The sequence below is a fragment of the Leuciscus leuciscus genome, assembly GCF_965113295.1.
Source record: "Leuciscus leuciscus genome assembly, chromosome: 2".
Classification (NCBI taxonomy): domain Eukaryota; kingdom Metazoa; phylum Chordata; class Actinopteri; order Cypriniformes; family Leuciscidae; genus Leuciscus; species Leuciscus leuciscus.
The window spans coordinates 62,297,827-62,312,739 of record NC_138726.1 but is presented as its reverse complement, the minus strand read 5'-3'; the positions used below and the strand labels follow the sequence as shown (position 1 = coordinate 62,312,739).

General features: G+C 39.9%; 1 protein-coding gene across 2 annotated transcripts in view; it reads left to right on the top strand.

The window, feature by feature from the left end:
• Positions 1-228: 228 nt before the first annotated feature.
• LOC309492470 (aerolysin-like protein) overlaps positions 229-14,913 on the top strand; it is a 61,342-nt gene continuing 46,657 nt past the window's right edge. Inside the window, exons 1-2 of one of the 2 annotated variants that reach the window (XM_082161475.1) lie at positions 229-381; positions 1,452-2,496. In XM_082161475.1, the coding sequence (XP_082017601.1) occupies positions 312-381; positions 1,452-2,404 (1,023 nt within the window). In that variant the 5' untranslated portion in view covers positions 229-311 and the 3' untranslated portion in view covers positions 2,405-2,496. Of the gene's footprint in view, positions 382-1,451; positions 2,497-14,913 lie in introns of those variants that run through there. The other variant, XM_082161474.1, reaches the window with a different exon arrangement.

Genomic DNA, 14,913 nt, shown 5'->3' with positions numbered 1-14,913 from the left:
CTAACAGTTAATGTTACCTCTTCTGAAAACGGAAATTTTCGAAGACACTAAACTATTTCTATTAAGTAAATATTCAACAGATGTGTGTCAATAACACGTAAGAAAAGTATCAGGAACAGTTGTGTAATAACATATTACGATCAATAATATGTAAATTTCAGTGGCAGAGACCATGTGATTGTGCATCTATTTGAGTTACTCAGGTTTTATGTGGATTTGTCTCATCCTGAGTTGTGTCACCCTTCTCTCTGTAGGTTTTGAAGAGTCTGGCAGCACATCTCTGACTGAGACTGTATTAAGAGACCGTAAAAATGTATGGCTTTCAGTGTGACTCTGACTCCAGTGATGACAACACGGATCATCCTCCTGTAATGGCATGTGGTCAGTAAATTACATTATGAATTTTTGAGCCACGTTTTGCTCAGGCAGCTCTTATGATCTTGGCATGATAGGACCACACTTCAATCCTCAGTGAGCCGAGGTTATATAACGTTGAGAATTAAAAAGATGTTTTAAAAATGTTTATTTTTGCAGTTCCTGCCGCCTCCAATATTTCTGAGATAAAAATATCTAATAAGAGTGTAAAAAATAAAAATAAATATGGGAATATACAGCAAAATATAATGTGTTATATTACATCATGCATTTCCATATATGGGAAACTAGTGCTTATATTTTTCAATATACTGCAATATATGCATTGACCATGTACGGCTGTATATTAATACATATAAAATATCATGTGAATGAAAACAAAAATAGCATTACATGTAATATTCACTAAGTTTTATCCTTAATTGTGTACATATATTGCACATACAGTACATGTTCCCATATAAATGTGAATGTATGTTCACACATATACAGCTCTGAGACCACTGCAAAATGATCAGTTTCTCTGGTTTTACTATTTATAGATATGTGTTTGGGTAGAATTAACATTTTTGTTTTATTCTATAAACTACTGACAACATTTCTCCCAAATTCCAAATAAAAATATTGTCATTTAGTGCATTTATTTGCAGAAAAGACAACTGGTCAAAATAACAAAAAAAGATGCAGTGTTGTCAGACCTCGAATAATGGAAAGAAAATAAGTTCATATTAATTTTTGAACAATAGATCCGTTTGGCCTGACAGTGGAAAAGCGACTAATGTTTCCCAACCCTGTTCCCAGAGGCATGCCAGAACTGCACATTTAGCATGCTTGCCTATTCAGACACACCTGATTCAAGTCAGCTCATTAGTAGATACTCCAAGACCCGAAATGAATGGGTCAATTAAGAAAGAAGTCCAGCGTGTACTGTTGTTGTGTCTCCAGAAACTAGGTTGGGAAAAACTGCAATAAAGTGTAAAGCTGATGCTAATTCTGATCTGATATTATTTTTATATTCAATTTCAATAATTTAATTTATATTAAATTATTAAATTTTATATTTATATTATTTTCAGATTTTATATCTGACACAACAACTCTTCAACAAATTGGTGGACAAGGAGGTAATCCATTCTCATTTACTGGTCAGAACAACGGTGCCAGTTTAGAGAAGATCAGAGTCTGGGTGGGAGAATCGCAGGTGAAGGCTGTGATGGTCTGGCTTTCAAATGGGAGACACAAACAATTTGGTGGACGACGTACAATCTTTGATACACAAGGACCGTTTCAAGAGTTCGAGTTCCAGCCTGGCGAGTTTTTCCGCTCACTGTCCCTGTGGGCGAACAGAGAAGGATCACGTCTTGGAGCCATCAAATTCAAGACCAGTCTGGGGAGAGAATTTTTTGCAAAGATGACAAGCCAGGTTTTAAGAAGAGAATGTCCCATGGATGTCGGCTCTGGATTTTGTTTGGGAGTTGTAGGAAGATCTGGTTGGGAAATTGACAAGATGGGATTCATGTTTCTCGAAGCAGTTGAATCAGCAGTTCTCACCGATGTCCACTATCCCACTCTCCACCAACTGATACCAAAGGTGACAGAAGAAAGCAAATCCGTCACTTTCAGGAACAGCTCATCCACCACACAAAAACAAAAAGTTGAAACCTCAAAGAAAGTGATCAAAACATCTTCATGGTCAATGAGTAAGAACCTTACATCAACATTTAGTGTGAAAGTGAAGGTTGCTGAAGGTACTGCAGGATACAGTGTCAGCGTTGGATCTGAAAGCACTTATAGTCTTGAGCACACAGATGAGAGAACCGAAACTCTGACTACAGATTTAGAAGTCCCACCAGGGAAGTTGGTGAATGTTTGCATCACCATTGGCAGAGCCACTTTTGACCTGCCTTACACTGGCACAGTGAAGATGACCTGCAAGAACGGCAGAGTGTTTGCGTATGGAACCAAGGGCACATACGACGGCGTCACTTACACTGATATCAAAGTGGATACCAAGGAATCTCCTCTGTAATGTCAAGTAGGGCTGCACGATGTATCATTTTAGCATCGATATTGTGGTGTGCGCATCCACACTGTCAGAAAAAATGTGCAAAATTTGTACCTTTAGGGCAGGGGTGGGGAACGTCCGGCCCGCAAAACAGTTTGATGCGGCCCGCGAGTCAATTCCTCAAAAAAAAAAAAAAAAAAAAAAAACTTCAGAAACAAACATCTCAGCAATTACTTTTCCTATGCTAGAAAACACAAAATAGGCAAAGTGGCAAGCAGCACGAGTCCACGAGCCGTGAGAGCAGGGCGAGGCCAGTAGCGCGAGTGTTAATGAGTCACCTGCGCGCCGCACCGGTTTCAAGTTTCTCACGGATGAGCTTCGGGGGCGCGCGCCGTACCGGTTTCAAGTTTCTCACTGATCAGCTTCGGGGCGCATAAAAGGATCGGAACGAAGACAGCGGAGGACCAGACATGGACTGTGTGTGTGTGTGTGTGTGCAGACTAAATCACACGACTGTGTGTGTGTGTTGCGTGTGCGTGTGTGTGGTAGTCGTCCACGAGGGGCTGCTGCTTTTACTTTCGTTTTGTCATTTGCGTATTAAAGTGGAATGAGTGGCCGACTAAAAGTGGCCGACAGCAAGTGGAATGAGTGGCCGACAGCAAGTAGAATGTGTGGCCGACTAAAAAAAAAATATTTTAACTATAAGCAACCCAATTTGTCTAGATCTGTATTATTTCCTTTGTATAATGAGCTTAAATATTGCTGCGCAGTCATGTGAATTAGTCTGCTTGATTAACATTATTACAATGTATTCCTATTTAACTCTGATATGTAGCCTATATATATATATATAAGGTCCTCCAATGTGTTCGAATATTTCACTAGCATCAGCCTTTTCACAGTTTGTATCACTCCGCTTGTCTGTGTTTGCGCAACTTGCATCATTAAGCCAGTAGGTGGTGACAAGTGACTGTCTTTATGAGTGAACAATTGAAATTTAATTGAACTGATTTAATAGTGCCAAAAACATTGATTAACTCAAGAAAGAAACAAGTTGCTGAAACCAATCTTTAATGCTAAAAAGTTTACATCTATGCAAAATAATCCTTGAAAGATTTCTCATTTAAGGCCATTCCTGTTTGGAATATGTGATTGTGTATTGTCAACAATAAGCAGAAACATTTTGCATTTCCATTTTGTAGTGTGGATCATTCATTTCAACATTTATCCTCATTCTCATGTTTAAGAATCTGTTATCTTGACAAATAATTTATGCTACTGCCCACTGACATGCTTTTAAAGCTATTGTCATCAAAAAATGTTGGCCTTCAAACACCTTAAAATGCACATATGTAGGTCCGAGAAATCAAAATTTTCTCGGGGGTGCATGCCCCCGAACCCCCCGAACTACCTCACATTTGAATGTGTGTGTCTGTGTGGTAATGTGGGCTGGTGTGGCTACAGTGCCAGGACTGAATTTATATACATTATTCTCTGTATCGAATCATGTTATCTTGTTACCCACCCCCAGCCCCTGATGTTTCGGGCTCAGCCCCTGATGTTTTTAAAACCTAGAAACGCCCCTGCTCATTACAATGGCCCTTAAAGAATGTTAAAAAATTGTAAATGGCCCTTTATAGGAAAAAGGTTCCCCACCCCTGCTTTAGGGGTACAACAGCTTGTCACTGGGGCAGTACCCCCTCAAGGGTACACCCCGTTGTACCCTTATACATTGGTACATATCAGTACCCTTGCAGTACCTTTCAAAGACAATATGTACCTCTGGTGACTAAATTTGTCCTTTTAAGGGTACTGCCCCAGTGACGAGCGTTTTGTACCTTATGATGGCAAATTTGTACTCCATACAGCACATTAAAAAGGCCAGAATGCTCTCTATCATTTATTAAACATTCAAAATTATTACATTCTCACATTTTAAGCACTATCACAATGTGTCATAACAGGATGCATATTGAGCAATTTTACTTCAACTTTTTATACTTTGTATACTTTTTTTTTTTTTATCGTAAACAGTAAGAATATTAAGCTTAATATTATATTTATCTTTTTTCAAAATCAGTACAATACATTTCATTGACCTTTTTATTTATTTATTTTTTACAATGTAATAAAACATGTTAACATCAAGAATTTCATTTTTTTTCAAATCAATACTAGATCTCATTTTAAGTAATTTTTTCTACTTTAAAAAAAATCAAGAATGACAAAGCAATCTTTTTTTCCAGCAGTACACATTTCATTAATTGTAACTTTATACCCTTAAAACATTTGATCACAAATACACATTTCACCAAACACAGTACTGCACATCTAATTTGAACTTTTTAAACATTCTTGAGGATCACAAACAATTTACCATATGCAGAGTATGTGCTAAAGGGCCTGAAAGTCCATCTCTTGCCCTGATTTCATAATACTCCATTCAAAGTCGACTTTGACGGTGTACGCATGGAAGTGTAAATCATACGACACTGGTATTAAAAATTTGCCACACAGAAACCATACAGTATTGACATTTAAAATGTACTCAACTTGGAAAAATAGAGGCATTTCTTCTGCATGGACATAGTCAACTATGAATACATCTTTTAAAGCATACTTCACACTGTCAACAGTCACTTCTGAGCTGAATGTCTTTGCACAAATCTTCATTTCCATGTACATTTGTAAGAATTTTCTGTAGGTCTAATGGTAGCGATGACAAGGGAGTCTCTATACTCCTACCTACTACCATCTCAAATTCATAAAGGATTTTGGGATTGGAAAATTCCCAGGCATTTTCAGCACAGGATGACAGTTATTGGAAGGGGCTTGCCACCCACCTCAGTAATCTTTGCTATGGCATGCTGCAGGAAGGTTAATGTATTCTTCATGTAGGGTGGATAAGCCAAATTGAAAACATAGTAAGCACTGAATGCTTCAATTATATCTTCTTCAACTCCTATTCCCCTGCACACCTCCACACCATCCACTTTGACAAGGACTTGAAGCCTCTTGGAGAAAGCCATTTTCCAGTCAGTTTCTACCAATTGTATGGTTGGGAATGGAGTATCAGCATCAAACTGTGAGAAGAAAAGAATATGTTAAACATCTATCAGTAAAACAATGCAACATCCATCAGAACTGAATAACCGGACCTGTATCAGAGTATTACAAAATGACTGCAATTTGCTAAAATCAAAGTAACTGGAAATATCAACAAATGTTGCATAAAATGCATGAAATTGTTTACAAGCTGGTTTCAAGTGAATACATGTTTTACCAATGATACAATTTGCGCATGAAAGGGCAAACCCAAACAGAAAATTAAGATATAACTGACTAACTGTTTTCTGGTGTTTCTGACAAATGTGCAAAACAGCCATATATATATATGTATAAAGCTATTGAGCCTCTTTAGAAAATGTGGACTGAACCGCTTCATATTGATTAGTTTATGAACTCTTTATAAACTTTTTTAAGAAACAAAGTTGTAGTTGAGTGGATTGTCAATGGAGGGACAGAAACCTCTCAGATTTAATTTAAAATATCTTCATTTGTAATTTCGAAGATGAACAATAGTTTTGGACAATTACGGTTTGGAATAACACGAGTAATTGATGACATTTTTTGTGAACTAAGCCTTAAAGTGACGGCAGCCTAATAATCCACAGCAATCACAAAAAAAAAAAAAAAAAAAAAAAAATTACATTTAATTTATCCTTTTTCGGTTGTAATTTGTTGTCCTATAGCTTGTAATTACATTCTTTGTTCTTATTAGGGCCCAAGCCCTGAAAGGGCGAAGGCCCTATTGTTTCCGGAAGGATTTTTTTTTCTTTTCTTTTTCTTTTGGGGCCCTTAACATGCTCAAAAACCATCTGAACCCTGGTGTGAACCAAATAAGCGGACCGAGAATGCTGAAAAGATGAGTCTTGGTCCACTTCCAAACGAACTCTAGTGCGGTTTGACTGAAATATGAACTCAACATGGACCAAAGGCATATAAACCAACCAAAAAATGGGACATGATGTCACATGATGTGACCCTTAGAAGAACAGAATGCTCAAGCATACCTGTTTTTTTCTCGTCATAGTCACGATGTTGCCCATCACCGTTTAGTACAGGCAGATCTTGTGTGATGCTGTTTTGACTCCTTCAAGCATTTCATAAACTCTTCACGAGTTCTCAGCTGGTCAAATACCATCATATGTAGGCTACGCACATTCAACAAGCATGTTCAATTTAGCTCAAAGGGAATGATTAATGGAAAATAAAGGAAGTACACCCCCATGTGCTCTCTCTCTCTCTCTCTCTCTCTCTCTCTCTCTCTCTCTATCTTTCTCTCTCTCTCTCTCTCTCTCTCTCTCTCTCTCTCTCTCTCTCTCTATATATATATATATATATATATATATATATATATACTGTATATATATATATATATATATATATATATATACTGTATATATATATACAGTATATTAAACATAACCTAAATCTGTTTTTGATAGATAGATAGATAGATAGATAGATAGATACAACAATGGTAACAATTACATTTTATCTAAAGTGAATGATCAAGTACTCTCAGTTATTTTTTAGTTACTAGAACTAATGTGTAAGTGAACTATACCAACTAAGCATTTGTCTGTACAACATACTATTGCTGTTTCACTTGTTTTGTTTTTTTTAAGGCAATCGGTTTGCATGCTTTTTTTTTAAGTAAGTCTAACTAAGTAAATTTTACAATGTAGTCTGAAGAAGCAAGTGTCTGGAAATGCTAGTTTAACATGTCACGTGACACATCAGATCTTTGATTAATTTGTCAAAACAGGATGCATGTATTGTTCTGATTGTTTGAAAGTGTGATCATAACTTTTATTTTTCCTCACTATCTCTTCATCCTTTGCCATGTATCCCTGGTTTTACTTGAGTACGGTTGAAAATAATCAAAGATATTTGAAAATGGACAAAATGTTTTTACTGGTTCAACCCCCCTCTTTCTACCCCACGGACCATTTGAAATTCCTAAAGGCACAGAGGGGCTGATATTGATCTAGGCCTGAAGGCCAAAATGTGTGTACACTTCCTGCTCAGCTACTGTTCGGACGCTCTTGCTTACTGCTCCTTTGCTCTATCGCTTTAATATTTTATATACGCTTTTATATTTTTATATTTAATCTCCTTTCATCACCTAATTTTAACTTCAGCAAATCAGCACAGTGCTCAAACGACAAAGTTTGGATTACTACAAAAAAGCAGAATTCTTTTACCCGACCAGCTTACATTCCGGGGAAAGGAAAACACAACTGCCTACATTAATAAGGATAAGAGAGAAAATGCCTCTTCTGGAATCTACTTGCTGCACTAACTGCCACAGACTTTTACAAAGGATTGCAGTTCTTGAAACAAAGTTACTTACGGGACCACCAAACCAGACAGAACACACAACAGAGCTTCGTCATGGACGCCCTCAGCAAATAGCCGGATGAGTCCCATGTGAGGTCCCATATGATTCCCCCAAATGAGGAATCCCCAAACGAGATGAATGTGATCAAACACAGACTGAATCAGCCAGTAGCTAATTACTTTCTCAAATGTTTACAGAACAAGCGGGAACCCAGTGTGCCTGTGTCTTTCTCTATTGCTGTTCTATTACAAGATAGAGAGTCTAAGGCCTTCAATAGCCGTACAGCAATATCACGCAATCACGCTTCCAGATGCACACTGAAAGCCTTGTGCAAGACCTGCAACAGGAAACACGAGAGCTGTGACTGCCAGTACAGCGCTCAAACCCCTAGAGAACTTCTGTCTTATGAGTACTAAGAAAGACATCCTATACGTTTACCATTCTGTCAGTAGCCGTAGAGTCATTCTAAAAGTGAGTAAGGTGATCATCACAAACGGAGATGCATCGTTAGAGACATATGCAGTGCTCGTCGATGGGTCTGAGAGGACTATCCTCCTTCAAGCAGCCGCATAGCAGCTGAACCTCAGAGGATAGCCAGAAGACCTGATACTAAGAACAGTGAGACAGGATCAGCAGGTGCTTCATGGGGCGGCCGTCTCCTTCACAGTATCATCTGTGTCTCATCCCCACAAGAAATACCTCATCCAACATGCCTTTACAGCTGAGAGACTAGATCTTGCTGAACACACCTATTAGGTGGCTTCCTTATAGGGGAACTGAAACGAACAAAAAACGATATTACAAAAATAATATTGAAAACAAAACATATATGAAGTTTTTCCCAATACTGAAATTTACATTTGTTGTTATCAGAGGGCAGCTCTGTATGATGACGATACTGGCATGGTACCACTGTAGGCTACTAACGTTATATCAGGCTACTCGACTGCTACTCTGACTGAACTGACTGATTTTGACAGTATGTTAATACAGATTAACTGTACAAGTTAACACTAAAAACAGCATTTAAGTAAGAAATTGAATCATCAAAATGAAATAATAAAACTGCATATTCTTCACTGTATGAATGAAATGTATACTGATTCTTATAGAGACTGCAGTCACTTTAGAAGGATCTAGAATATACTGATACACATACACGATTTCATACAGGTGTTTACATTCGCTTAAGACAAAATCAACTGTTTATGTGAACCTTGTTAAGACGATAAAGATAATTAGTTTAGTGCATGCGCTGTGACAGCTGGCTGGCTGTCGTCAAATTTAAACGGGCAAGGCGCGCAGCTGCGTCTCTCATACACAGTTTGAAAGTGGCTGAAATCACAGAAACAAATATCTTGCAGGTGTCGTCGATGGATATTGCTTATATTGGATAGCATCCTCGATGTCGGATTAATTTAGCAAGGTGATCTACGGTGAAGGTGAACATCACGTTAACAACTAAGGGGTGAGTGGAACTTGTTTACAGCACCCGCCATGGTCATATTTATGCCACAGTCATTTTGCAAACAGGTTATTCGGCCCTTGATGGCATCGGAGGTGTTATATTTGCTTGTTGGACAGATCACAATTTTTGCAATGCAAATAATGGAATACAATCAATGCAATAAGACCCCCCTCTCGATCTGTTATGCTCTTGATATGCCATTTTGCTGGAGCTGTCAAGGTAGCGTATCATGCCAGTGACGTCACGGACCATTGAAGCTCAAGATGGCTGCGCCCTAGTAACAAAACAACAAACTAACATCACTGTTTCCCCCCCTTGTAACTACTTCAGCAGTTTTAAGTGTCCTACCAATAACACATATGTTATATCAAGGTGACTTCCTATTTTGTTTCAGTTCCCCTTTAAAGAAGAGATACCGACACCTAACTGGCCTCCCATTGCAGCAGATGGATAAAGTGCAGCCAATGTTGCTGATTGGGTCAGATTGCCCACACCTCATCACGCCTGTTGAACCAGTCCGGTTAGGCCCAGCAGGTGGACCCGCAGCAGTCAAGACCCGCCTGGGATGGACACTTCAAGGTCCTACGCATGAGATTTGTTGCGAGATTGACACACACCAGTGTTTCTTCACCTCTATTCTCCCCAACGCAGACCTGTTTGCTTACGTTGAGAGATTATGGCAGATGGATGTGATTCCCTACCGCAGCGAAAAGAGAGTGACGAGATCCAAGCTAGACCAAGAAGCCATCAGGCTCTTGCAGGAGAAGACTGTGCGAGTGGATGTAGAAGGGATGATACGATATGCTACGCCACTCCTTTGAAGGCAGAGCCTGCCACAGCTGACCATGACCAAAGAAGCCGTTCTCCCTCAGCTTAGGACTGTTGAGAGGAGACTGCTTAAGAACCAAGATCAGGCTTCGGCCTATCAGGCTGAGATCGCTAGGCTGAAGGAAGCAGGTTACATAGCCAAGCTGGAACTGAGAGAGGTCGAGAGCTCTACAGAGTCATGGCACTTTCCCCACCATAAGGTGCAACATAATAACAAGAATCGACTTGTCTATAACTGCTCCTTCCAATATGAAGGTCACAGCCTTAACGAGTTTCTTCTTCCAGGACCCACGCTAGGCTCATCTCTGCTAGCAGTTCTGCTATTCTTCCGAGAGTATCCGGTAGCCATAAGCAGTGATATTAGAGGTATGTTTCACCAGGTGAGGCTGCTCCCTGATGACATGCCCTTACTCAGATTCCTGTGGCGTGACCTGAAGCCGGAGTAACCCCCTGACGTGTACCAGTGGCAAGTTCTCCACTTTGGTACCACATGCAGTCCCTGCTGTGCCACTTACGCCCTTCAGAGGCACGTTATAGACCACAGCCAGTCTGGAGACCAAGTCAGAGAAGTAATCGAGAGATCATTCTATGCTGATAATTGTCTACAAAGTCTTCACTCCCCTCGAGAGGCCTGAGACCTAGTTGATCAACTATGTTCTCTCTTAACCATCGGAGGCTTTGAGCTTCGACAATGTGCCAGCAATTGCCCTTCAGTGATTACTCACCTTCCTTCTGAGTCGAGGTCCAATACCTACGACCTCTGGCTTAGTCAAGGCCAACAAGACATCCACGAGTCTACACTCGGATTACACTGGCACTGTCAGTCCGACACCGTACGTTACAAGCACAGATCTAGCTGCTGCTCCACTGTGACAATGCGCAACATCTACCATGTACTGGCCAGCCAATATGACCCCCGTCGGTTATATTATCCCTAACACCACTCGGGCGAAGATATTGGTAAAGCGTTTATGGGAAAAGAAGGGTGACTGGGATGAAGTTATCTGAGGAACTCCTTACTTAATGGTCCAAGTGGGAGAAAGAGTTGAGTGGATTAGAGAAGATATCTCTACCCCGATGCTATGCCAGCTCACAGATGGATCACCCGTCCTGTAGATACGACGTCCACATTTTCTGTGGACAGAGGACAAAGAAGGTCAAGTAGAAGTCCTCTTAATCGCTGCCAGATCCCGCATCGTGCCCCGCAAGCAACCATCTATACCCGCAGATGGGAGTTTTACTTACTCAAACATGTTCTGAGGGCAGAAAGGAAAATGATTGGTTTACAGCTTCAACCAATGAAACTGAAGCAAGGGCGGGGTCAAGACGTTTGAACTTGAGGTGCGTAGGGATTGAGGAATAATCGGAAAACAAGACAGATGTTCGTGGGAGAACGCACTTATTGCAAGGTAAGTGAATTTACTACAATATTTTGTTAAAATTCAACATCCTCTAATGTTTACTGAGATAATTAGCGAACATTAAAATGCACAGAACTAAAAATCGTCTAAATATCATATTATATGCATTTTGATTCGACTGTTTCATCAGTCGACCACAACAAATCTGATTATGGGGTAACTGTGGGGTAACTGGTGTAAAACATACTTTTCTAATGCTACCTCGATGTCTGTTAAATGGATATGCGTGAACAGAACTTGTTCAAATCTCCACAATATTTCAATGGTCAAAATTATGTATCTCCCGCCTTAGCGCTGCTCTCAGGGCAGGAGTACTCAATAGATTCAAATCGCTGTTATTTTAGTGTATTACGCGCTGCTCTCAGGGCAGGAGTACTCAATAGATTCAAATTGCTGTTTTTTTTTGTGTGTGTATTACGCGCTGCTCTCAGGGCAGGAGTACTCAATAGATTCAAATCGCTGTTATTTTAGTGTATTACGCGCTGCTCTCAGGGCAGGATTACTCAATAGATTCAAATCGCTGTTATTTTTAGTGTATTACGTGCTGCTCTCAGGGCAGGAGTACTCAATAGATTCAAATTGCTGTTATCTTTAGTGTATTACGCGCTGCTCTCAGGGCAGGAGTACTCAATAGATTCAAATCGCTTTTATTTTCAACATGACATCATGACTTTGCGTAAACATACACGCCACTTTCAAGTCAAGTGGCGTGTTATTTATACGCATTTTGAGCTATCCGCGTGTATGTCCACGCCGAAACGAACCGTCATCTTTCGCGTGTATGTCTACGCCGTTAAATGTCAGAGTGATTCCGCGTGTATGTGTACGCCGTTAAATGTCCGAGCGAAACTGAGCAAAATGTATATCTACATCTGGGGAGCAATATTTTTTTTCCTAGGATGGTAGGGGAACACTCATAAATGGTATTAACCCCAGTGACGGGTAGGTTTAGGGACGCGGTTGGGGTAGGTCATATATATTTATATATACAGTAATGTAACGTTAAGTCACCGGCGTTGATAAACACGCTGAAAATCGATTATGCGTGTTGATAACACGCCAAAAATGGAAATACGAATTGGCGTGTCATACATACGCCATTTCATGAGATCAGTCTGGTTATTTTAGTGAATTACGCGCTGCTCTCAGGGCAGGAGTACTCAATAGATTCAAATCGCTGTTATTTTTAGTGTATTACGCGCTGCTCTCAGGGCAGGAGTACTCAATAGATTCAAATCGCTGTTATTTTTAGTGTATTACGCGCTTCTCTCAGGGCAGGAGTACTCAATAGATTCAAATCGCTGTTATTTTAGTGTATTACGCGCTGCTCTCAGGGCAGGAGTACTCAATAGATTCAAATCGCTGTTATTTTTAGTGTATTACGCGCTGCTCTCAGGGCAGGAGTACTCAATAGATTCAAATCGCTGTTATTTTAGTGTATTACGCGCTGCTCTCAGGGCAGGAGTACTCAATAGATTCAAATCGCTGTTATTTTTAGTGTATTACGCGCTGCTCTCAGGGCAGGAGTACTCAATAGATTCAAATCGCTGTTATTTTTAGTGTATTACGCGCTGCTCTCAGGGCAGGAGTACTCAATAGATTCAAATTGCTGTTATTTTTTGTGTATTACACGCTGCTCTCAGGGCAGGAGTACTCAATAGATTCAAATTGCTGTTATTTTAGTGTATTGCGCGCTGCTCTCAGGGCAGGAGTACTCAATAGATTCAAATTGCTGTTATGTTTAGTGTATTACGCGCTGCTCTCAGGGCAGGAGTACTCAATAGATTCAAATTGCTGTTATTTTAGTGTATTGCGCGCTGCTCTCAGGGCAGGGGTACTCAATAGATTCAAATCGCTGTTATTTTAGTGCAATACTCGATGCTGTCGGGGCAGGAGTACTCAATAGATTCTAATTGCTTTGCATTTTCCTTGAAATTAGGTCCTGTAATATTCCTGTATTGCAGGAATACAGTAGTATTGATACTATGTGCTGCAATAATTTTCGATACACTAAGCTCAGTTCTAGAATAATTATATTTTCTCTATAACTAATCATTGTTAATTCTTTAAAAAAAAAACATCACTCATAAAAACATTCAGTAAACATGGCTGTCAGCTCCCAGGGCATTCTTCAGGGCATCACTTTTGTAAAACTAAAGCAAAGTTGTCCCACAATACCAAAATATACAGTGTACAAAATACTCTTTTTTTCTGTTTATATTTTTGCTGGTTTTATAGTCTAGTAAATCTATAGCCCTACACCTTTTTAAGGGTATTTGATTCTTTTTAATCGTTTCATTGTTACATAAGTAGACCATTTCTTTTCGGTCTATTATTAACTTGTTTTTTTTATCTCATTCTTCAGTTACCTGAATGAGCTGGCAGAAACTGGATGAATCAAAGGAGCCAACACTGAAGATGCCTCTGATGCTACCCAGTCTATGATTAAGGCCTAGATGCAAAGATGGAAAGCGTTTGGTTCCACCTGATACAAGCACACAATCTCAGTGTTGACTTTGTGATGCATAAATGTGATTGCAAAATATCCCAATGTGGATCTATGTTCAAATACTTAATTTTCCACTGAGTATTGCAGAGAAACAAAGACTTTTAATTTCAGGGTTCCTACGCAATTTGGAAAAGTTTGGCATTTGATTTGAGTAATTTCCAAGTATGGAAAAATATTTTTGTTTCCATACTTTTACGACCATTCTGTTTTCTAAAATATAAAATTAAGATTTTCTAAAAATACATTTATAAAAAGCAGATTGAATTCATGGCAAAAGTTTAGTGATCATTTAGAGATTGTTTGTCTTTATCATAAGCGAGTCTCTTTTGAATATCACTAAATTAATGTGCATTTGCCCCTCTACTAGCAACAGATAAAGGAGCACACTACCATTTAACTTAGTGGTCATGCAACATCAAACCACACAGGTTATAAAGCATTTTAGGTTTCTTCTCATCCTGTTAGTGCTTATCACTTCCAGAAAACGTCTCAGGTTACGTATGTAACCCTGGTTCCCTGAGAGGGAACGAGACGCTGCGTCGAGACGCGGTGGGAACGCCCTGCGTGATTGCGTCGTGAAGCACGTGTATGATCAGTCCAATGGAAAGACGAGACGTCATAGGCGGGTGACGTCATCGACCAGGAAGCTATAAAGCACCCCTGAGACAGACCGCGACAGCTTCTGAAAGCCGAAGCAAGTCGATCACAGGCATGCAGGGAGTATGGCAAGGCGACGCAGCATCTCGTTCCCTCTCAGGGAACCAGGGTTACATACGTAACCTGAGACGTTCCCTTTCAAGGAAGTATCCGTCGATAGCATTATGCGTCGACAAGAAGCTCCCAACACTGGGCCTGGGCGAGGAACCAAGGTTCTTCCACATGACCGAGGCACGTAGGCAT